The following is a 25,895-nucleotide window of genomic DNA, read 5'->3' on the forward strand; positions in this document are numbered from 1 at the left end:
GTCAGACTTGGGTAATGCTGTGGTTATTGTGGTACCATCAATGTTCCCGGCTAATGGTTACTTGAGCCCACTGAGGAAGCCTATTGTGTAGAAGATCATTAAAATATCTAGAGCAGATATACCGTACTACACCCTGGCAAGGAGTATATTAACTGTAAAATTAGTAGAAAAATGTAACAATAGCTGTGCTGTTAAAACTCACTGTGGACACATGGATGCAGGGTCACCATGGCGATGGTCATCATGCCCATATTCCTTCTTCATCATCCTGTGAGAAAAACATGGGAGGAAAAATCATCTTTGTCATTATCCATGCATTAATCATCAGTTTATATGATACTTTATGCCAAAAGTTTCCAAAAACTGCATGTATGTGGCAGAAAATGGTTTCATTTTAGACTACTTACTGTACAAACTCTGGCCCAGTGGTTATGTCTTTGCAAGTAGAGTCTCATTGCCTAATCTTTTGGTCCTCCTAACCCCCTGTGGCTTTTAATCAAAACAATCCGGTTCATGTTCCTCATTCAGAAAAGCTGTGTATGATATCATGAAATGCTTTCCTCAGTGTGATTGTTAAGAACCAATAACTAAACACACAAGGGGTTTCCTTGGGGCTGAAACTGTGCAGGCAAGAGCCCTGCTAACAGGACGGCTAATTCACTCAGACACCAACATTACAATGGTTAGCATGAGCTGGCAGCTCACTATAGTATAGTGCTAAACTAGGCTCCGGCGAAGCTGATTCTATGCTAACGCTACACCAGAGCGAAAAACACAAGGGCCTTGGCTGCAGTCCACAGTGGCTTTGGTTGGACTGAGTGGTTGTGACAGGCACAGTAAACTCAGTAGGCTACACCTAAGCAGCTAAGCTATAGATATAATGGCCTTTCAATGGAACATGCTCAATGCTAAATGCTAACATGCAGTGAATGGCTGTGACAGGCCCTGTAAACAGAGCCAGACCTATAACCACTCATTCTGCCAGGTTAAACACACACACACAAACACATATACACAAAGACACAAACAGGCCAAATACCATGTGCTACTTCTCATAAACCTGAAGCAGGCAGCATGTTGAGGCTCAGAAGAAAAAGAACCCAAAAGAAAAGGTTGTATAATTCTGTCTCTGATAAACACTTTATGGCTGTTTTCTATTTCCTTCCAAGGCTGCTGCCAAGTATCTGGCAGTGGTGCTGGCATGGCTAAATGAGAACAACATGAACACAACATGCCCGTCAAGCTGCACACACTCCATGCTGAGACACAAACCTGGTGTGCATCTCGAGAGGCTAAATCCACTTCCTGTGCTTGTCTTCTCTGATTAGATTTCACCTGTCCTCAGACTTAGTCCATTACAGATTAAGGGGGACAGGGAGTAGAGGATTGGGATGGACCCACTAACTGTAGCAATGATCTTTGAATGACATGCGGTTTGGCTCCTTTGAAAACCTCAGAGTGTGTTCTTACGTTTGTGTCCACTATTCCAGTGCATGCATTTGTGCTTACGTGTCTTGAATGTGCCAGTTGGGTGTGCACACGGTGTGTTTGCGTTTGAGCAAATGCAAATGTAAAAATAAAAAAAATATGCATGTGTGGTCACTGTTGTTATTCATGGCACTAGCTGTATCTTGGAAAGGCATTGTGGTCTCCAGGGTGAGCGTGCAGACCCTCTTCATCATCATTATCATTATCATCATCAATCATCCTTCGAGTGGCGTTCCTGGACCCGGCAATGCACTGAACCACTGGCCTGGCCGCACTCGGATATTACATTTGAAATGGGAAAGATGGAGAGAGAGAAGGGACTGAAGGAAAGAATAAAAGAGACAGGGTGGCATCTAGAGAAAGAATGTGGGTGCGATGAAAATACACCAGGAAGAAAAGCGATGTTAAAGAAGTAAAAGAAGAGACAGTAGAGGTATGAAATAAAATAAAAAGCGCAAAAGCATAGTAAAAAAGAGGAGAAAGGAAGAGAAGAGGTAATAAGAAGTCATAGAAAGGCCAAACCAAGGCAAATTACTTTTTAGCTAATATTCTACAGGCATTTTGCATGCTATGAGTTTTTCACATCTTCATTACTGAATACCCTGCTGGTCTCAGGTCAGTAGGACTGTGCTGAAACCAAGTGCCTTAAAAGTATTTGATAGGAAATAATTAAATCACAATCATTGTATCATATTGTCCAAATAGAACCACTTAAGTTTTGAAATCATTTTGTTTTTTCCACCATTGAAGAGCTTGTTTCAGCTTTGCTCTGAGCAAATGAGGAGAACCTCTCGATCTGCTCTAAACTCAGCCTTAAACATCCCACTGCGGCGCACAGCCTTTGTCTGCTTTTTCATTTACTGCCATCAAACATTGGAATATGCTTCCAGCTGAGCTTAAAACTCACTCTTAAAACAGACTGTCATTCTTTTTCCAATGGTGCAAAAAAATGGATATTGAGCAACCAGTCATGTCGACATTAATTTGACCGTGATTCAGATTTTTAATTGTAATGAATTGTTATTTTATAGTTGTACTGGATGAATGTGCTGATGTGTGCTTGTAGATTTATCTGTCTAATTGTTAGTGTGATAAAGACTATGTAATCGGGCAAATGAATGTTTTAGAGTTTGTTCTGCGTGTACCTGATGTAATGTGGCATAAATCATCTCTTGTTTTGAGATGAATGTGTTTTGTGCATGGTCCTTGTTTCCTTGTTTAATACAGACAAAAAAACAAGAGGAGAGACAGAACAAAGTGTTCAAGAAAAACAAATAGAGTAATTAATCATCAAAGAGATCTGAAGTCCTGTGTTTGGAGGGAAAACAGTCAGTAACATCCAGACTGTGCGACCTGACATCACCCATCAGCAGTGCGCACGCACACATACACACACACAGACACACACACAGAGACACACACATACACACACACACACACACACACACACACACACACACACACCTTGGAGGCCTTACCCTGACCTCTGCTGAATCTCCCCATTAGGATCAAAGATCAGATATGAGGAAAAGCCATGTGGTGATTGGCTGACCTCAACAGGGTCTGTTGTTTTTGAAGCGTGTGTGCTTGACCCAAGAGGAAGAGCGACAGAGAAACAACTTAGCTAAATAAAAATCAGTTTGGCTGCAGCTTGTGAAAAGAGGGGGGTGACGAGATCTTTATAGACATCTTTGATTTGGACATTTTATTCCTATGCAATGTGTCAGTGAACTTGTAGAAAATCTAAATATATCCAATTTGCAAATTGACACATTTGTAGGTATTGCCTTTTATCTAACCTTCATTTAATGTATTTATATTTTTGCACCCTTTTAAAACATATTCGATTTTGCATACAAAGTGTGGGCCATCACAGTTCCCTTTTATAGACATAAAAATCAACTCTAATAGAAAGTATAATTCAGCCAATCGGCCCAGATTTATGAGTTATTTTGTTATTCCCCCACATTCAAGATTTCCCAGCAACCCTAATAATACTTTCTTAGCTAGGCTTTTTCAGTCCAACTTGAAAAAGTTGAAGTATCATTTGCAGAGAGCTACTGTTTCATATGTCAAATACTATAAACACTGCTGCAGTACAACAGTGCTGGATAACCATATTGAAGGAAAGATATTTATAAGAGCAAAGTAAAGGAGAGTAATGTGTGATACTAAAATGTGACCCCCTGCAGCTCACAGTTTAATATGAAGCCTACCGGGGTTGCAAGTATTCTGCGATACAATAGAACAATGCAGAGACTCGATAGCTTTATAATATTATTATAGCAAGTCAGATGAAAAACACAACATAACATAACCTAATAAATACACAGCTAGAATTTGAAAATGGTCCTTGTGGGATTACAGGGTGGTTTCAAGGGGTTAAGCTATGTTCCATGTCTTTTGTTTCCCCATACTAAACTTCCATATACTAAAGCATATGCTGCAAAAATCTTCAAAATTAGATGTAGATTCATTCTATAGTTGAAAAGGATGCAAATTGTCATGTAAAAATATACCCTACTGTAATATATAACTCAAGTGTGTCTGTGCATATGGATGTCAATCAACCCCAGACCTTCACATTCTTTTATAAAATCAAAAATAGTCTTTCCACAGGCGTAAAAGGCAAAAAAATATTAAATATTATTAAAACCAGCTATCCTGTCCTCTTGCATATTGCAGAGTTATGTGTGGGGTGATGCTTGGATATGATTGTGTGCTTGTATGCATGTGCGTGTGTTGGGGAGGAATCAAGGACAGGGGATCCCCAGTGCATGTTTAACTCCAATTTATACAGCAGTTTCAGAAACATTTATGATGTCGAGAAACATGTAATAGTGCATATCAAATAGAACAGATGTGGGAATTTAGACTCAGGTGGAAATCCCCAGGTATTCGTCTTAAATCTCCAAACACACACACTTCATCTTCATTGGAATCCCCCCAATCACAACCTCTTGACAACAATAGAGCTGTGATGAGTTTATATGGCATTCAAATAACTAGAAGTTTTTATAAGCTAATGGAAAGAGAGTGAAATATCTGTTTTACTTTGAAGATTGCTTTCTCCCGGTGGCGGTTTCATCTGGGTACATAGAATCAACAAAGACTCAGGTGTGCACCTCCATGTGCATCTACGCATGCACATGTACAGGCACGCACACGCCTACAGCATGCACACTTGGATGCAAGCACGCTCACACAAATATACCAACACTTTGTGCTGATAACAACAGCAGTTTGTTCTTCTTCAGCTGTCTTCAAACAGACACAATAAGTTTGTCCTCAGGGCAGTCTGGATATTATACTCAGACAGAGAGAAGGAGCTCATATGAGAGATGAGTGACATATAAACTAATCTCACAGACAAATCCCATCGATCAAAAACACTCATTTGGCAGCTTTTCCCCTTCAGGCTCCTTATCTAAATGATATGAATAACTGACTTGGCAGTAAGTAATGAAGTTGAGGGAGAAGAGACAGAGGAGAAGAGAGAGGGGAAATTTTATGCTGCTGAGTCCGACCACAACTGACTGGTGGTGGAGATGACAAATATGAAATTGCATCAACTTTAAAAGCATGAAGATGAGAGCCCACGACATGTCAACTCATGTAAACAAGCCAAAGCATTAAACTGGTTGGGGCGGGTGCGTTTGTGTCGACGTGCACATTCATATTGACCTGGTCCATAGGGGGGCGGTGGTTGGCGTGGGGGGGCCCTCTCTGCAGGCTTCGGTGATGCACGTTTGCTGGATGCACGTGGTGAGAATGGTGAGGATGATGTTGGGGGTGGATGTGGTCTTCCTCGTAGTTATCCGCTATCAGTTTCATTCTGCTCTGAGTCTGCAAAAAAAAGATAAACAAGAAAATTCATAACGCATAATTATAACACGTGTATACTAGGCAATTCATTTTCCAAACACTGCTTATTTGTTTCTTAAAAATGCTGTCGGTCTCAGAATGATTAAGCTAAGGGATTCTTGGATGGGGGAAAGCATGTTGAAAGCCATCAAAGATAATAAAAGCAGTACTTCTAACAACACTTGACAGGTCATAAATTGACTGAGTCGGAGTGCTTGATGAAAATATTGTAAATCTGACAAATGTCATCCATATTGCAGATTATCATTTAATTAGATTAGACGAATCCAAGTAAGAACAGTTAGTGAGTGTTTCATGTAGCCTCAGGCCACAGGCGTTCTGGCCCGGGTGAAGCAACCTCATTTTAGATGTCATTGATTAAAATTACACTCAAGTATGCATCTTTCTGCATGCCTGTAAATGGGTAAGTAAGACTATGTGTCCTTTGTTTGTGCGTCTGCGCATCTGTGTGTATTTGTGTGAGTGTTTGTGGAAGAGGCTGTCATCCCGCCAACATCATTGCTTTGGAGAGAGATAACAGCCTAGGCTGACTAACGTTAACAATCAGCCTAACTCCAGTGAGGCCAGCTGTCTGGGAGATAGACAGAGACAGAGTGGGTGCAGATATATTGACAGGCTCAGCTTTATCCCCTTAACTGCAGATACTTCCCCTGAGGGCGGACGTGATTGCAGAGCGGGAGGTGGGATTGTGTATGGGATGAAGATGATTCGAAGGAAAGATACGCACACGTCTCTCATCCAAAATATTGTGGCTTTTACTGGTTTAAATGAGAGACAGCCATGGGAGGAAGAGAGAAAAAAGCCTGAGTCAGCTGCGAGGGGGGGGGGTTACAGTAGTCAGCGGCCCGGGGACATCGCTGCTGAGATAAGGAGCTGAGGCCTAATGACTGAGGAAACGAGCCCGTCAGGATCACAGGAGAGGATGTGGCTGGTATTAAAGAGGTTAGCAATTAGCTTAAATTGGAGAAGAGCTGCTTAGATAAGGTGAGAACATTGACACCGTGGTGAGAGGGACAGAGTGAGAGAGAGAGAGACAGAGATAAAGATGAAGAGTGAGGGATGGAGAAGGGCTCAGACAGACACCAGACCAGTGGTTAGAGCAGTTAAAGGCTAGGTTGAGGTGTACGGCCCTCCATGACCTCAGGTGTTGACACTAGCAGGTGTGACTGGGTGTGGCTGGCTTCAATGCAACAGTTACAAGGCTGACACCTGTCATTGAGGCTAGCACAATTACTATCATATACCCCACAGCTTATGAAACTACTGTACTGCTACATAGCACATGCTAGGAGCTTCCACACAGACTCTTCCCCAATGCTTAGCAATGCTGTTTAATTCTCATAAAGCCATATTTTCAAAACTAATTTGTAGCCCAGGGTCCAAAAGGCTGATGTGTGTTTAGTCCTTAGTCCTTACTTGTTCCAGTTCATCTGATTACAACCATATTTGGTAGGATGAGAAGCCAAACGTCCTAGAATGTGTTTGCATGTGTGTGTGTGTGCGCGTAGTTAATATTTAATGACCTGAGACACAAACACAAATGAATGAAGTGATGAATTGCTTCTGGGAGAGTCTGACTGTGTGGTCAAGACATCCCGTTTATTCAAAAAGACATACACACACATGCAAAAAGCACACACATCCACTCTCTTCTTTCAGACATATTCCCGTGTGCATGCGTAAAGAAGGTGTGCGCATATCAAATGTCTGTGTGGTGGAATGTGTGTGTTTTAATTAGTGTTAATTAGGGGCTTTGCAGAGTAAACAGCTCAGTAATGGCCTCCAGGCCTGCTTGTAGATCCGACAACCTGGAATAGACACAGGTGGCACAACTGGGAGAGGAGAGGAGAGGACATATACTGTATGTGTGCAGTGAGTGGTCTCTGCATGTGTATCAAAGTGCAGCTGCTGGTGTAAACATGGCACTGATGATCCCGCTGCAGTGCTCACAGCTGCATCCCAAACCTCAATCCAAGCCCTCTGTAAATCACAAGCCTGTCCTGATTAGAGAAGAGCTGTATTAACACATATGGACACAGGAGGCTGACAAGAAAGGCCTTAAACAAACAGGCAGCTGGGGTAAGGCTGCAGTTTTCACAACCTCCTTTAATCAGGTCTCTCTCTCTCTCTCGCTGTGTGTGTGTGTGTGTGTGTGTGTGTGTGTGTGTGTTTGTGTGCGTACAACATTGGCATGCTATCCCAGCAAAATGGTATCCACGCACTAAGCAGGCAGATAGTTTTACATAAGCTGTTCTAAATGGCACACCTCTGAGAACACAAAATCCATCTTTTCAGCATAGAGAGAGGATGGATGCTCAAGTGGGTCCAAAAAAGGGAGATGGAGAGGGAAAAAAGAGAGAAAGTCACAAAAATGGCACACCTCTGAGGATTCCAAATTCATCTTTTCTCAGCTTCAAAGCAGCAGTGACGTTTGGTCATCCATCACTGGGATGGGACCACTCAAAGAATTCCCACATGGGGACACATTTGTTCTGACTCTCTCCACAAGAAGTCTAAACACCACACTCTTCATCTGTATGTCTGTGTCTGTGTGTGTGTGTGTGTGTGTGTGTGTGTGTGTGTGTGTGTGTGTGTGTGGCTGCATCTTTGTATATGTGTGTCTGTCTGTGCTGAAGAAGGCCTATGCTTCAAAGGGGAGAAAGCTGTCTGAGAAAAGGAAAGTTTGTCTTAGACCGCCAGCTTTATGCACACACACACACACACACACACACACACACTCAAGATCTTCCAAAAGAGGGATGTGAGGAGGTCAGACGGGGCACTGCTATCTGTAAATCTATCTGCTGTCTACAGATCAGCTTTCTCCTATGAGACTCTGAGTCCCATAATTCTTCGGCATTTCCTGGTCAGTTTCCTTCCGCCATTGGCTGTTGAGGACCTGAGGAAGGCAACCTATCCTGATATGTGTGTCAATGGGTCAGAAGACAGAGAGCCGGTGTGTGTCATGTCGAACAACATAATCCCCAGAGAGTTCATTCTGTGGAATGGAAGGAACCCAAGTAGTGCAAAGACTCCCTATAGGAACTACTTACCTTACAACCTCCATAACTTAGATGTAGATGAGCCACACTTTTAGGGCCCCAGTGCTAGGTGGCTATAGCACTGCCTGGTACACCTTTCCACTTAACAGTAGTAATTACATGGATTTATATGCGTGTGTGCTGGAGGACTTAAGAAACCAGGTTTGCTTGTGCGAGACAGGGGAGGCAAAGAAAGAATACACTGCCCACTCCTCTCCTCTCCCATGCCATCCTTTCTTTTCTTCTTCCATTTTTTCTCCTCTGCTCTGCTCTGCTCTGCTCTGGGCCCGGAGGCCACATCGTTGCAATTAGAGCTCATCACATCATCAGGTGGACTGTAACTGCTGGTTACCCAACGGGAAAACATGACGCATCCAATGGCGATAAACAGATAATAGGCTTTCCTTGAAATTCCTCGAAGAGAATTGCACCCCCTAGGAACTGTTTACCGTTTACGAGACACGAACAAACATAGGTTCGCGCTTAAATGCACACTCAGCCACTGCATCTGTTGACTTTTAAATGCACCATGTTTCCCAGAAGCCCCTGTGACTCAGGAGACCGTATATGTGGACTCCCTGCTGTTGGCTCATTATTAGCATTCACGTTAGCTCAGTCACTGATGTGGTCTGACCAGACCTTAATGACCCACATACCTTCATCAGCCTCAGGCTGATATTGAGAGCCAGGGATACATGGGAAAAAGGCGTGTGTGCGTATGTACGTATGCGTGAGTGTGTGCTGGGAATTTTGTCTGTTTGACCAGAAGATGTGAGACAGAAAAGTCTGCCGGTGACTCACCGCTGATACCAACCTACATCTACGACTTCAGTGCATCTAATAACTCTGATTGCAAGCTGATTGTTATGAGAAAAGCTTTCGTCATGTGTTTATGTGCCTGGATTTGGAATCACAGCTCCTGCTTGATTGGTTTGGCTTATGATGACTGAACGCAGTAAGTGTGGTTTGAGGCGGGGACGTCGACTCTGTTAACTACCAGGAATTATTAACCTCTATGTGTTCCTGGTTTTAAAGTTCAAAAGTCTGGCCATGAGGCTGTTTTAGTGCAGGCAAGGGTTCACCATCAGCAGCAGGTTTGAATTTGTCGTCCTGCTTTGATTCCAAAGCCAAAATCTGTCCTAAACGGTGACCGCAAGGCCAGGCTCCATTTGATTCATGTGCAGGCCAATCAACCTCTTAGACCAGGAGTGCAGTAAATTTAATTCATCATTTATATATGCACGTATAAATAACTTGGTGGTCATGTGTGTGGTGGATGTACCTGCTGTTTGAGCTGGTGCATGAGCCTGTCTTTCTCCCTCTTCAGAGCCATCACTTCCTCCTGGGCTTTCTTCCGTTTGGAAGAGGATAACTCCAGCAGGGCGATGTTAGCATCCTTCTCACTGATGGCTGCCAGCAAAGCCTGCTGCCTGAGGGGATGAGAGCGGGAAAGTGTGTAAAGAAGGGTGCAAAAGGTAAGAAGGAATGTTATCATAAACATAAAAATAAGTTTTACAGTCAGAAAATAGACAGGTGGACTGTACAGAGACACAGATATACAGGACCCACATCTGCAGCTGTGGGCCCTTGTACATATGCAGATGTCACAACAAGCTCACTCACTCCAGAGCTCCTTAAACTCAGACAGAGATTTCAGAGAAAAGAAGCAGACATCTTTGAAGTGGTCTGCTAAGTGCTGTATTAGTGGTACCTCAGTGTGACTCACGGACATGTAATAATGTAATGAGGAGGATATGACATCTTTCCTCTGTCACCGCTGGTTACCGCAGTGTGTGTGTGTGTGTGTTTGTGTGTGAAGGCGGTGGCAACAAATGACTGTCTACAGGTGCAGAGGAAACAAACCACCAAGCTTCATCATGCGCACATTCAGACGTACAAATGTACACCCACAGGTCTCATGAGAATGCCTTGCAGCCTTGAGCAGATTAGTGATGACTATCCTCGTCATCAAGCAGGATGTCGTAAATCCAGTGTTGTGACAAACACACATTCTATCCGCCCACTCTTGTAAACACACTCAGAAGCACAAACATATTCTCATATATAGCCAGGAACACACACCTCCTCTACTAAGGTCACTGACCCCAGGCACACTGTAAAAATACGATATATATATAAAATATAATATGAGAAAATGGACAAACACATTTATGCATACATAACTCAAGAAGTTCATCTGAATGGCCATCACAGAAGTCTCAAGCTGTCTAACTAGTGCGTAGGCACTGAAGGTATTTTAAGTTGGATAAACATATCGCGGCTGAACTCCAGACTCTTAAATCGCATTTGAAATTAGGAGGGCATTAAACAAGCATGGTAAGGTAAAGTGTGGGTTTGTGTGAGGTGAGGGGTAGAGGAAGAAGAGGAGGGAGGGTGCATTCAAAATACACTTTGGACTCAATTAAAAATTGACCTGCAATGGAGTGTTTTTATTCCATGATTTAAGTCCCTGCAGAAATAACTAAATTGTGAAAATAAACATGCTGAACTCAGAATAAAGTGCTGCTGGCCTGGGACTCCACATTTGGTGTTTTCAGTACAATTATCTGCAAGCCGCATCTGGATTCTGGATTCTCCCATTCAAGGCCATTAATAGGCCTCTGTGTGTTTGTGTGTGCTCAAGTGTGTGCTTGCATGTTGTGCGTGTATTTGTGCGTGCATGCATGTGGGTTCTGACATGGATCGGAGTGGCTAATCACACCATTAATCACGGAGCAGGACCAACGTGACACTTTTCGTCTCCCCACACCTCCACTGTTATTCCTTTTAATGCTCACTGTAATGGGAACACAGACACACACACTCACACACACAGACCTACATTGGACTTGTACCAGAGCAAGTGCTTTAGACTGCAGGCTTATTCTGCTTGACCTGGCCATTCACAACGTAAAAATGGGAAAATAATTTTTAAAGTAAAAGAAATCCCATCAAGAAATCCACAGAATTAAAAAAAATCCACAAATCAAACAGCAGCACGACTGATTTTTAAATCCCTCTTCATACAGTCCAGTTTTACATCCATGGCCTAATTTTGCATTATAGAGTATGGCACAATGGCAATCCCAGTCCCATTACTTTGGCTGTGTTAAATAGAGTGAAGAGGTGATGCAAAGAGTCATATATGGGCAAGGAATGCGGCACAGTGTCACTGTTCATAAACAGCGTGTCAGATTAACAGCCCTAACCTACTCGCCGGATGGCCATCTTTACTGCCAGACATGGAAACTCCAACATCCCAATAGTCTCGTAGTCGCACTTTTCCTTATCTCCTTTAGCATTAACTGCATCGGCTTGGGAATTCTGTCTATGCAGGTCAGTATCTGACTGTAAATACACACAGAATAATCACACACTAAGCTGAAAAAGGTAGTCACCAATGGGGATGGGGCAACATTTTTAGAATACTTAGGCAATCTAAGTGGGTGGTGCATTAAGTGCAGGGCCAACTTGGTGAAGGAAAAGAGTGTGGTGAAAGGTTAAGGGCACTAACCCCCACCCCAGTTCTAAAGGGGAGGTTTATCTAATCTGTGAACTCATCTGAAAAAGCCAAACAGAGATCCATCTCTTTCTGACCACCACCAAGCCACTTCATCAAGGATTGTTACACTCCCATTCATCAAAGTTGCCTCTGCTGAATCACCTGATGAAAGACACTGTTTTGGTGTTTGGTTAGTGACAAAAAAAAACGTCTATTTACATTCTGACATTGTAGACCTCTACAAGGAAGCTATGTACCAAAAATAATTACTGTATGTTGTCTTTTTTATGACCAGGGTGTGTGGTGCTGTCCGTGACAAAATGGCTGTCACATCTCACCTGCATTCCCCAGCCCAGGTACAGACTTCCCAACTGAAAATTACTGATTGAGCCCGAGACGTTCAGAGCCCAACAAGATTGAACCTCTGAACCAAAGTGGCTGCCATGCTTCAGTGCAAGCCAAATCACTTCCAGGCTCTAAATTAACACAGCAGATTACAGCTCTGTCTCCCTGTGGGTGCTCTCTGAGTGGTGCTGCAGGATTCTGCTGAGTGATGGCTTCCTAAAACAATAAAAAACATTATTATGATTAGCCAGCCTGTAAACGTTGTCTCCCACATCCTGAATCAGTGATTATGTGTGCATGGTGTGTGTGTTTGTCTGCGTTGATTAGTATTAGTAACAGTCTTTGAACCTGGATCACACTGGAGTATTTAATCACATCTAATTTGAGTGGCCATTTGGCCTTAGTTGTACTTGCAATGTACATGAATCTAGCAGACAGGATTCATCTATCAGACACACACACACACACACACACACACACACAGAAAGACAAATGCTTGTACTGTATCTGCTGGCTGATCTTGAGTGGGTGAACCCTCTCTCTTTGCTCCCCTCTTGTCTCACTCCCTGCTTAACTTGGACTTGGCGTGTCCTGGACAAACAAAGGATTATCTTCATTTCCTTTCCGATTGAAAGGGGCGACAATTAAATGGTTTTTCATGACGAACTTGTAATAAGTCTTCGTAAAAGTCAGAACCCATGCACTGAGAAGTCACAAGGCACTCCAATAAAAGGACAAATAAATCCCGCTGCTGGATCTCCGGTGTCAAAAATCTCATCTACTTTAGTTTATCTGTTCTGTGAGATAATAATATGATAATCTATGGGTATTTTGGCTGACAAGCTTAACATGATGCACACATAAACAGTTGTACATTAAATCTCACATGCCTCATATTTACTTTTAGCAGTATAGAGTAGGATAGAGAGAGCATGCAAGGCTCTGTAGAAAAGCCTGGGCTGGACTGACATCTTATTTATAAGGGGTGAAATTCTCGGCTCGACTACAACATGTGATTCCAATTGAACCTTCATGGTCTCTTGGACATATTGAGACATTTGGATCTACAAAGGTGGGAGATGGATGGCTAAAGTACATGACCATACGATGAGAGGTGAGAGGGAAAAAGGGGGGGAGGTCAGCAGAGACGATATGGAAAGAAAAAAAAAAGACTGTAAAGAGTGGAAGAGAAGGGGAAGGAAACGTGAGGCGGAAGGAGATAATTCAGGACAAAGGAATGAAAAATGAGGAGAGAAGACTTTGATGAAGACATCTTTGAGGTGGGGCTGCTGCCGAAGGACTGTGATGTCACAGGGCAGATGGAAGACTAGCAGGTCACACAGATTTCTGGGTGACGAGGGTTTTAAGATGGGGTCAAGAGTGTGCATAAACGCACACGCGTACATTTGCACAAAACAAATTCAAAGTAAGAGGATGTTAGGGGAGGTACGCTGTGGCTGTGAGGGAGGAGAGAAAGCATGGCAGAGCCAATGGGTCAAGAATTAAAAAAAAAAAAGAGAGAGATGGCAAGAGATAAAGGCAATAGAGGAGAGGAGAGTATGTGTTTGACAAGAGTGACTGCCACCTGTGCTTCATGAGAGAAAAAACGGGAAGAAAAGGAGAGGAGGAAGGGAAGAAAGGAGCAAAGGTATAGATTTAAGAGTCCCTGCCTACCCTAAATCAGCTCAGCGCACTCCATGTTGTTATTCCTAGGCGTCACGGTTGAGGGATGTGTGTTTATAATTTGTGTTATGACTTACTTGAAATTATGAGTGTGGAGAGTCAGTGGGACAGAAACAGATGCGTCCGTGTGATGCCCGAGGGAACCATCAATACTGTCTGCCCCTAAGTGCAGTGTGTGCAGTGTGTGCAGTGTGTGCATGTGTGCGTGTATTCGCCTGTTTGTGCACACATTTGCGCTTTCATGTCCTTATGTGCATGTGTGATGTATTTTGTTAGCAAGAACATGGGGAGCCCACTAATATCTGCTCCCAGAACATCCATTATGGAGGTCTTCTAGTTTGTGATCATGCCTTTCCACCACTTAACTGTCCGGCTCTGCAGAAACATTCCACGGGCATTTTATAGCCGCTCCTTGATTGTGAGTGTGTGAAGGTGCGGCACCAGGACGGGGGCCCCTGGCTAGGCAGTACTAGAGGCCTGTGGTGAGAGCAAGTAGAGGACATGAGAATGGGGCATGGTTGAGTGACACTATTATTTATGGCCTTGGAACATGGTGTTATTTACTACTGAGGAGGTAAGGAAAATGTCTATTTTCAACATAAAACACACACTCTGGCTTCATTTGGTAAGCTTACTGCAAAGCCAGTTAAGATGGCAAATCTGTGTTTCAACTCTAAATGTGGGTTAAATGTATTTTTATGAGGTCCAAGTTTTGGCTACCTTAGGTACGATTAGCTCCATGCTAACCTGTAGCAGCGAACCTGAAGCCACATGCCAGATGCACCTATTACCCACTTCCTTCTGTGTGCTTGCCTGGATTAAAGCCTTTATTTATCTCAATCTATAAAATAGGATTTATCCATCCCCACCACAAATACAACTTGCATGCCTGCCTTGTTTGAAAGTTCATGTCAACTCCAATATTCTTCTTGAGCAGCTATATTAGACAGTACATGCTAATCCTGAGCTTCAAGCAAGAATGATAAACTTTACATGCTAACCTTGAGCTGTGCTTCCCAAGAAAAATCCATGACAGCAGATGGTTCTCCCATAACTGGGCCAGGTTGTGTGTGTTTTCACTTCACTAATAAAATATACAACCCACTTACTCTGCCCACCCCCACTCCCACACTAGTGCTCTGACCGGTGGAAGGAGGGGGGTCTAATTGAAAGAGTATGTATCAGTTTTACAGCAACAAGAGGGAAAATACGAGGGGACAAAAATCAACAAATCTGCCAAAACTAGCCAAATGTTTAGAGTGGTAGCAGGGACGAGGAGAGATGGCTGACTGCTCCCAGAGATGAGCAGGACCAGACGGCCACCGCTGCATTCCAGCCAGAGAGAGGGGGAGACAGATCGAGAGACCCAGACCAGGTGGCTGTGTGAGTGTGTGCACGTTTGTGTGTGCGTGAATGCAGACAAATGAGATGGAGTATTATACCCCAAGACTATGTTGTCAAAGCATCAACAATATCTAAAAGGCATGAGCATGTAATTTAAATTAAATTTGATATGTTTTAAGGGACATTTGGAAAATAATTTGCTTTCTTTCAAAGGGAGTGAGATGAGAAGATTGATCAATCTCATGTCTGTGTGTGAGGTGCGAAAGTTAAAAAATATGCCTACAAACGTCTCTCTGAAAATTGACGTTTTGATGTTTTGTGTTCACTAAAGTATTAACAATCATACATTGTAATAATTAGAGGTGCCTCCAGTCTTTATGTTGCGTTCAGCTGAACGCCTCCTGACTCCACCTCCATATATATAATGCAAACACATGAGATTGATAATTGCATTCTAAGAGTGAAAGCAAATAAGTGTATGTCTGGAACTATTCCTTTCATAAACAGCTCTGGCAGCAGACAGTCTTTGACAGAAGGGTCCTCTCTCACTTCCAGCTCCATTGCATCACCTTCTCAAGATCAGCTCGGGGTTGGGTGGATTCCTGTTGTTGTAAAAACAGGATAGATAAATAAACAAGGGCTAGTGGGATGTCAGTGATGATTATGATGTCATCGGCAGCTTTTTCCCATTTGGATGACCTTGGGTATCTCCATATGTTATTTGTGTAACTTCAGTCTTTTGCATCAATGCAAAAAAAAAACACAATCCACATCAGATTAGTCAAAGCCTCTGCCAATCTCCAAAGCTGTCTAGCACAAGGCCCACCTACACAGCCCTCTACCAATAAGGTGAGCTCTGACCCTAAACCTCCAGGGATACTACCTGAGCAGGGTTCATCTCTTCTCTTAAAGCCAAGGTTTGTTTTCCGTCTTTATCGTCACTCAGTTGACTGACAGTGTCTCCCCAAGGCACAAGAAACAAGACAGGGGGCTGTACTGTACCACACACGTGCAGGGCTCCCCTGCCTTGCAGTCAGACACAAGTACAGGCACACACACACACACACATACATACATATACAGCAGCTGGGTTGTGTAAAGCTCCCTGTCATCTGAGAGAGAGAGAGGTGAGGGTCACAGAATGAGTAACACAGCTCCAGTCACACTACTGTAAGAACACACACACACACACACACAAGGAGAGAGAGAGAAACATACATATGCAGCGTGTTAAGAAAGAGCACTAAGGCCTCAGTATAAACACTGATGAGTTAACCCCCCCCCCCCCCCCCCGTCTGTCTCTGATCCAACCAGAGCACTGTCCCACAACACTTTTTAACATCAAAAGATGAAACTATACAATACAAGCTCAGATTAGATGATTCTGCAAATAAAAGTAAAGCCACCTGTCACATGACTTATGAGATTAATCGATTATCAGAATTATTGTTGATGAATTTGTGAAGTGAAGATCATCTGACTCACCTATTCACTTTGGTTTCCTTTCTATGTGAAATACTAATAAAAACAAAGTAAGCTTTATTTGCATAATGCCAAATAATAACTGCAAAAAACAATGCACATCTCAGATACAAAGAGGAGCATGATTACTTCTCTCTCTCATTCCCTCTTTTTCTGTACTAGGGCTGCAGGAGCAACAGTAAAGACTGTACTCTAAACTGTCAGTAATGTAAACTGAAAATACCAGGAGAACACCTTCTGCGTTACGTCATTTAAAATGCCAATCTTCTGTATTGTCTTGTGTGTTCCTGTGTTTTAAAATAACCCTCTGTCAAACAGTTCATCACAGGCACTCTCGGACAGGAAGGCCACCACAATGTGCCGTCTTTTCTTCTCTCTCCCTTCTCATTCCATCACTCCTCCTCTCCTCCCTTTCTTTCGCTAATCAAAGAGAGGAGTCACTCATCGGAGGAGAGAATGGCATCACCTCCGCCTTGGACTTGGACCTCTCTATCATTCCACTTCTCTCTCCCTCTATCATTCTCTATTCGGCTCCGTCGTGCCCTATACTCACTTCAGAGTGGGGCTAAATATTAAGTTCAAGGAGGTTATGCAAACACGTTGAAACAGCCATCCTTGGCCTAAGTATTACCCTGAACCCTTCAATTACCCGCCTTGCTTTCCTCTCTCCTCATTCCTCCTGCCTTTCCTGTCCTCTGTACGGGTTCTCTCACTCCGGTCATCTAACTGCAGCCTGGAAATACAGCACACACTCATGACGTGGGGCCAAAAAGCCTTAAAATATCAGGGGCAGAGAGTACAACATAGTGGCGCACTGTTACACACACACACACAAACGTGCACCCAAAATACACACAAACCGATGAAAGACGGGTCCAGAAAACAGTGGGAGCAAGTACCCCTGGTGTATTTTCTCTGTGTTCCAAATGTAGGGCCTGGCGGTGGACCACAGCTGAACCACAGCCGACATGCGGTGGAATGGGAGGCCACCACACTCACTTCCCTTAAAGGAGCCATAGAGACACACACACACACACACACACACACACACACACACACACACACACACACACGCATACAGGCGATCACAGAATAACACACACACACGCTCAGACACACATATACACACATGTTCAGCAATTTCCTGGATAGCACTGTCATGACGATGGGAGTCCATGTTTAAAAAGTGGTTTGAGGTGAAGGGACAGATCTGTATGGGCTGTTTCCCACAATGCTTTGCCAGACAATTACACAACCCAATTAATGTGGTTACTACAGCACAGCTAGGACTTTACTCTGTGCAGACCGAGTGTGCGTGAATGCGTGCGTGAGAGAGAGACTATGTGTGTACACTCCTTTGGCCTGTATTACTCTTAGAATTATAGCTTTCCTTGGAGCTTGGACCGGTCGATTTCCCGTCAGTGTGTAAAGGACACACAAGGTCACACTAACATTCACCCCACACTCCATCAGCCAATCACAGTTATTTCCAATCACAGCCACATGAGCTCAACTATTATAAAAGCAGCAAACCCGGAGAACTACAATACCCACAATGTGTTGTGTGTCTTCGCAGCGGAGAGTTCCATTTCCTGAACCATAACCAGACGATGGAAGAGACTTTTTTAAAAAGGAAAAACAGGTTTGAAACTTAATTATATGTGTATAATGTGTTATTTTTCACAGTTACTGCAACATATAACCCTGAACAATGTGCATATAAAAATATAAATAAGATTTTCTGTCACGTTCCACACAGTGGTAGAAAAAGCAAGTGCTGCTGGTACTGCTGTTTATATATATACTGATTGTTACTAAACCTCCTCCTCCTAAACTACTTAAGTATCAAAAGCCAAAATACTCCTTATGCAGAATGGCCCCAGTATTACATTATTATTATTATTATTATTATTATTATTATTCTATAATGATTATATTTTAGTTTTTGTATGATGTATGATCATTTGAATGAATCTATATACTGTTGGGTGGGTTACTATATGGCAATGCCTCATCATGATCATGATCATGATCTGATTGTATATTTGGCATATAAAATCTTATTCTGCAGAGTAATTTATATAATTTATAAAATTTATATATTACTATAGCTGTCAAATAAATGTAGTGGAGTCAAAAGGTACAGTATTTCCTCCTGATGTGTACTGGAGTCAAATAATCAAGAAACTAAGGAAGTATGAATATCCTTAAGTACAGTACTTGAGTTAATGTACTTACCACCTGCATGTACAGAGCTGCATGCACATAGATTACCACATAGATTGAGCACGTGCACACACACACACATCTGCTAATAATTAGCAATCCTCTGATTCCAACCTTGGTTTTCTTTTAATGAAGGATGGTAAAATGTAAGTAAAACAAAAAAAAAGCTCAGACAGCTCTGCTTTGTGTTGAAGCAGCAGGAACCACATGCTTTCTTTACAGTCTGCTACACAAACACACTCTGACCACATACTAACTTATATAGACTTCATTAGCCCGGCTTTAAAGTGCTTTAAAGCGAGTGGGGGGGGGGGGGGGGGGGGGGGGTACATTCAAAGCAAGATAATATGAAAGAGAGACAGAAATGCAGACACAAAGAGACAGACAGAAAGTCTCTCTCTCTCTCTCTCTCTCTCTCTCACACACACACACACACACACACACACACACACACAAACACACACAGTGGGCTAGGTGAGGGTGCTGATTAGAGGAGCTGCTGCCAGGTCTGGACAGGTCTGCTGTATATTTAGACAGATCAGTGAGGATCATGGGATCAAAGAGTAACATGATTACTACCTGGCCTTCTGATAAAAAAACCTCACTATTATTTCCCTGTCAATACACACAGGAATACAGACACACATTTAGAAGTACACACATATCTGAGCACATCCACGCACACGCACTCAGATTGATTTACAGTCATGGGCCCCAGCATTAAAAGACACGCAGTGAGTTGTACCGGCACACAGAGAGATACATGCACACACTCACACACACACACACAGACATATACAGCCACACCGCTCTATAATCGGGGTAATTTGTACGTTGAAGCTAGTGCAGACAGATCATGCCTCTGGTACATTGAGCCTGTTGTGTCATTGCATTTGCTTGTTCGTCAATCTGTGTGTATTCCCAATAGAGACGTACTTGTAAAGTATAGTGGTTGTGAATATGTTCCGTGTGAAGAAGACACATTGAAACAACTTGCGCTCTTGTTATAATGGCACTTCTTGTTCGTGGAAGATTGAGTGAGTGTGTGTTTATATATTTTTATGAGGGTATGAAAATTGAAGCTGCGCGTACACGTGCATGCAAGCATGAAACAGCAAAAGTGTGTGCCTCGTAATCACTGCAGCACACCCGCTCTTTAACCTTTCTGCTCCTTGCCTCAAGCTGTCTTGCTGGAGTCCAGTTTCCTTTTTGCCTTTGTTATGTTTTGTCTGCTTTTTCTCACAAACATGCATAAAAGTATAAACTGATCCACAGACACACACACACACACACACACACACACACACACACACACACACACACACACACGCAGACGGTACTGAGTTGTGATAAGTGCTCAGCAGGCCCTCCCACACACCTGTGCATGGATTCCAGCATACGTCTGGTTTTTAATAAAGAGACCAGTGGTAGTGTGCAGTCAGATGCTGCTGACAGACCCACTGATTTCCAGATAGATAACACACACATACACAGCCGGGCCCGCTCCCTTGGTAGATTACATCACAGTTATTTTAACAATGGCTTCCACTCAGTCCTTTTGCCGGCTATGGTTACATACTGTACAGGAGTGTGTGTGTGTGTGTGTGTGTGTGTGTGTGTGTGTGTAAGAGTTGTTTTATTTATTTTTGAATCTTAAATAATCATTCTGTGGTCACTTGAATATGGTTCTCAGAGTTTCAGTAGGCATTTAAGTTTGTTATAATATTGCACTAAATATACACCAGGGTCTTTACATAGATGTAAAATGTAGAAATAAATTCAAGATGTGTTTGTGTTTATATGCAGAAGAGGTACACGGCTTGATGCATCTGCCTTAATGTGTGTGAGTGTGTGTGCATGCTGTTACCAGGCAGTTGAGAGAGTATTACGATCTCTTGTTCTGTGTGAAGACGTGGATGCGCTCCACTGACACTGGAGGAGTTGTGGGTGAGAGTGGGCTCGTTAACTAAATTAGTTCCTAATGTAGCCTCACTGTTGCAGTTTCTTAGACACACACACACACACACACACACACACACACACACACACACACACAAAACAAAACGTACCGAGATTCAGACTTAGGTATGGGTCCCAGATTGAACCCGCTTTCAGTTACCTCCAGATCTACAAATAATCATTCTCATTGTCGAAGAGTTTAATATGTTCCATGAAAAACATAAATTCAGTACTAATATTAGGACTATTTGTGAAAATATCTCATAGTGGCTGAGAAATTGGTCAGCGTCTCTGTCGCTTAGACTTTAAAATGCATTTGAGGTTAAACCAAAGTGAGTGTGTTATAAATAATGCGAACATGGTGTCTCTTTCGTTGTCTCCCACCACTGTTAGACACAGCAGAGAGAATACAGGAGTGTTTGCTGGACTTTGTAGGAGAAACATACTGAGATACTATAGAAAGAGAGAATTGACAGAAAAAGCAGCAGATAGTCATATGGGGGAAAAAAGTCTAGCGAAAAAGTCTTCACCACTTACAACTCAAAAAACAGACTAGGCTCGTGTTACAGCTACACTGTGATGACATGGTGTGCATTAACAAATATTTTTGACGGGCTGGAGACCACCTCAGAGCTACAGAAGATCCAAAATAGGCTCTGCTGGGAAGGGTACAGACACACGTACAAACATTTTGACATGAAAATCTGCCTGTGTCACAGAACAGCAACTTTAAAAGGAGGTGAAGAGCACGTGAGGAATACCAGTTAGCAAGCAAGCAAGAAATGTTTATTGCTCTTTTATCTGTAGTCATGCAGTCAGACATACCAGGCAGCTGCTTAGAAGTTTGGAGAAACACTGGCACGAAAGGCACTGTGACTGACATGTCAAAATGTCTGCAGTGTGGCATGCGTGCAGACACATGTGGGCTTGTGTTTCTGTGTGTATGTGCATGAATGCATTCAGTGTTTATCCAGCATGTGTACTGTTTTTTGCCAATGTGCCTGAGTGCATGTGCGTGCGTGTGTGTTTATCAAAGTGACATGTCAGGACACTGATGTCAGGAAACTGAGACACTCCGAGTCTGACAAACAAACCATGCCAGGAGGAGGATCTAAACAATGTGCCGCAATTGCTTTATTACTCAGTGTTTGCCCTAGGTGTCATGTTACTGAAGTCTTCAACACCATAAAAGCCTTCTCTATGGTTCAGCACTGTGTTTGTGTGTGTTAGCTCTGGCAGAGGCTCCCCTATGACTGGTTATATTGGACATGCTCAAACAAAGCCAAACACACAACAGGAGCCGCAAGCAATTAGGGCCTGCCATAGTGCATAACTCCTATCTGAACACCCTCTGTTTCCCCTCTGTCTCTTTCTCACTTACCACACATTTCAAGGACTGTGCCACCGTGAGCCTCCATCCGCAACACACACACATATCAGTCACAGCAAACTTTGCATGCTCACTCTGCACTGGCATCCTGTGTAGCATCAGCGGCAATAATACTGTTTGTGCGTATGTCATCTTCGGGATTAAATGCTAACCTCGGTGGGCAGAACATCGCTGACTGGCACGGGAATGCCTGTAATGCTAGCAGGCAGCCTAATCCTCTGGATTAATACATATTAGGTTGGTTTAGCAGAGAGCCGGGTGGGCCCTGTGTCTCCATTTCATCCTGTCATTGGGATGAATTTGTCTCTATCCACATCATCACGATACACCCACTTACTCTCCAACTGTACTATTGTCTGATGCAGTTTAAAACACACAATTCATACGTTTCTCATACTTGGTTCTTAACTCACTTCTGCACAGTAGATGATTAAGACATCCTCTCATAGCAGAGCAAGGCCAGTCATAGTAAGTGATGGACATCCAGTTTGAATCAGATCCTCTGGAGCCTGAGTAGAGGGTGATATCTCACTGCCTGTGGCTTGGACAGCAGAGGCGGTGAAGATCTGTTTCAAATTAATGTAAGAAAAACGGGTAAACTCAAACTGGGTCAACCTATTTCTCTCCCCCTCCAAACCCCTCTCCACCCCTCTCTTTGTCTTTCTGTCTCTCTCTTGCTGTATGTGGGTGTCCCTTTGGCCTTTTGTCACTAAACACCTCATAAGAGAGACGTCTCTTTCTGCAAAAAGTGGAAGGAGGACAGGATGGAGAGTTGGAGCAGTGCTGCAGTTGTAGAGAGAGTGTTGGGTAGGGTGTGTGTGTGTGTGTGTGCGCTGGGGGTATGTCTTTACCAGTTGTGTACTAATAAAGCTAATGATTGCCATCTGGACAGCAAACAGATTTCGGAATTCCTGTTTTTTTCATGTCACTATGTTACCAGGCCATTATCCCAGCCCAGCCCGTGTGCCACTTTTTAAAACCAGACCATTACTTTAAGCTTAAGACCCAGTTGGAATGAGTAAAATGCAGAATGTGCTCAGATGATAGTGATAAAGCCAGAACCATCTACATAAAGTATGAGTGTGTATAAGTGAATTTATGTGTATATGCATGTGTATATGTGTGTCTGTGCATGGTACAAAAACTATGAACAATGACACAGTCCTTGTTTACTACTTACACCACACACACACGTTTATGTGTGCAAGCATAGGTGTGTGTGTGTGCATTTGCACTAAAATGCACACTAATTTGTGAGTATGTCAGGGGACTGCATACCTCGGTGTGTTTGTCCTATGTGTGTAAACCTTTTGTAGTGGCTCGCGTAGCTCTCCTGTTACACATACACATGTTCTTTATGGGCTGGCTAATGGAGCTGAGCTCTTCCTGCCTCTGTGATGTGGTTTACTGTTGTTTGATGTGCTCAGGAATCCTGCATAGGAGAGCACCCCGAGTCGATCTTATCACATAAAAGCCCTTGCGATGGAAGAGGACACTCAACTCTCTTTTTTAACTTAATAGAGATCTGTGTCCCTGTGAGGCTGTGTGTGTGTGTGTGTGTGTGTGTGTGTGAGTAAGTGAGCGAGTGTGCACCCTTTCTCTAATTCAATCGAGTGTGTAACCCAAGGCCAAACACACACATTCGATTTCAGTAAATGCTGAACCCGAAGACCTGTGGCTCGAATGGACCAGGGACATGTTAGATATGTCAGTGCACGTTACCGTGAGAGCGTTTGTGTGTGTGTTTGTGTTTGTGTGTGTGTGATAGAGGGAGAGACAGAGGAAAAAACAGGGACTACCTTTGTTATGTCTTTTTAGATTTCACATTGAAATCACGTAATGTGTGATGACTGTATTTATGTTTAAGAACAGGCTCAAGTCGTAGTCAGTTCATGTCTTAGTTAGGCATGCCATATATTGTTATTTGCTGCAGAAGTTTGACAACTCAGGAAACCCACTATCGTATAGGTACAACAATTTAGTGTAAGTTTAGCGCAATTTAAAATTGTTTGGGGTTTTTTTGCATGGATGTTCAAATGTTTTCAACGCACAGTAAATATCTGAATAGAATGGATAGAGACGACTTATATAAAAACCATGTGGACCTCAATACATCAATAAATGTATAAATAACGATTTTGCCACTCTTGTTGTTTTCTTTTAGTATTTCCATTTGTATATCAAGTGAAAGAACCAAAAAATCCTGCACACTGATAACTTGTACTCACTTTATTTATGATGTTTTTTTTTAGACCTTCATCAGGTAAAACTTTTAAATATTTTACCTGATGAAGGTCTGAGGACAGACACAGCGTTTCTGATCCAACGCATCTGTTCATAAAAGTTAAAACTAATATTTGTATATCAAGGCTACACCTTAGCCCAGTGTTTGCATCAAATTTGATACTGAAGATTTGATGATGATATGGGGGGAAAGTTACAGAGAGCTTTTGATATCATTATCAAAACAGATTTATGGACATTTATGCTCAGTGGATTTCAGAGAAAAAGCTGTCACTGAAAGAGTAAGCTCTGCTGATTCCTGCATTGTGTGTGCCGTCAGTGTGTTCCTGTTTGACTGAACTGTGACTCTGAAATGCGTCTTTTGTTGCATAATGCATCAATGGGTGCCACAGGTTAAGAATAAACACAGACGGAAATGAAAGGAAACACACCACCACAAACTCTCTCTCCGAATGCCTCATACTTCATAATAACGGAAATGGGTAAATGTTAAAAGAAAAATCACTAAGGTTTTGGTTACAGTAATGTCAGAGTACACACACGCTGTCTTTGAATATTGTATGCTAAAATGACTTGACATATGCCTCAGTTCTCTGATCTTGACTTAAATTACTTCAGACATAAACATGCACACCCTCATATCACGACATTCATAAATGGCCACATTCTAAATCATGCATATACACACTGTGTTTCATCTATGGCCTGAAAGTCGTGCCATTGTCTTTGCTCACACTCCCTCTAGCAATTCTTGTCTCTGCAGGAATCCTGTGTTGTTTATGTAGTGGTGACCAGTCCTGTCTCTACACAGTCTGTACGCCCACATGAAGGCCTTTTCTGTCTTATTGATGCAGCTTTAAAGATGAAGGACTAGGCAGATTAAACTGCGGTTGCCATCTTGAATAGATGTGACGCTTGCTCCAAATAAACTTTGGGGTTTTAGTTTTGTGTGTTTTTTTTTCTCTTTCCGTCTCTTTTCAGTGCGGATTTGCTTTGCTTTTTCTTGGACATCAACTCTGATATCGTAAAAATGAGACAGAAGTTTTATTGCAGAGTTGTGAAAGTTAACAGTGTCTTGTGATGCTTGTGAATAGTAATTTCTCTCCACAAACAAATAAGACAAATGTAGTTGTTGTTTTTATGAGATTTGAAATCCTAGTGGTGAGCTTAACTCCAGTGACCCCCACTTTCTCTACTGATTTTATTTTTATTTTCTTCTTATTCTCTTTCCACCCTTCTCCTTTCATTTCCTCTTCTCCCCCTCTCCTCCCATTTCTTCTTCTCTCCCGTCCTTTCCAGACCTAAA

At 42.7% G+C, this 25,895-nt stretch overlaps 1 protein-coding gene across 1 annotated transcript in view; it reads right to left on the reverse strand.

Annotated features, from left to right (window-relative positions):
* Positions 1 to 241: 241 nt before the first annotated feature.
* Positions 242 to 25,895, reverse strand: part of LOC139288865 (ERC protein 2) — a 108,696-nt gene continuing 83,042 nt past the window's right edge. The window contains exons 16-18 of the mRNA XM_070910308.1: positions 9,697 to 9,844; positions 5,173 to 5,334; positions 242 to 268 (exon numbers count right to left, since the gene is read on the reverse strand). Of these exons, the coding sequence (XP_070766409.1) occupies positions 242 to 268; positions 5,173 to 5,334; positions 9,697 to 9,844 (337 nt within the window). The remainder of the gene's footprint in view (positions 269 to 5,172; positions 5,335 to 9,696; positions 9,845 to 25,895) is intronic.

Source organism: Enoplosus armatus, chromosome 8, assembly GCF_043641665.1.
Source record: "Enoplosus armatus isolate fEnoArm2 chromosome 8, fEnoArm2.hap1, whole genome shotgun sequence".
Lineage (NCBI taxonomy): Eukaryota > Metazoa > Chordata > Actinopteri > Centrarchiformes > Enoplosidae > Enoplosus > Enoplosus armatus.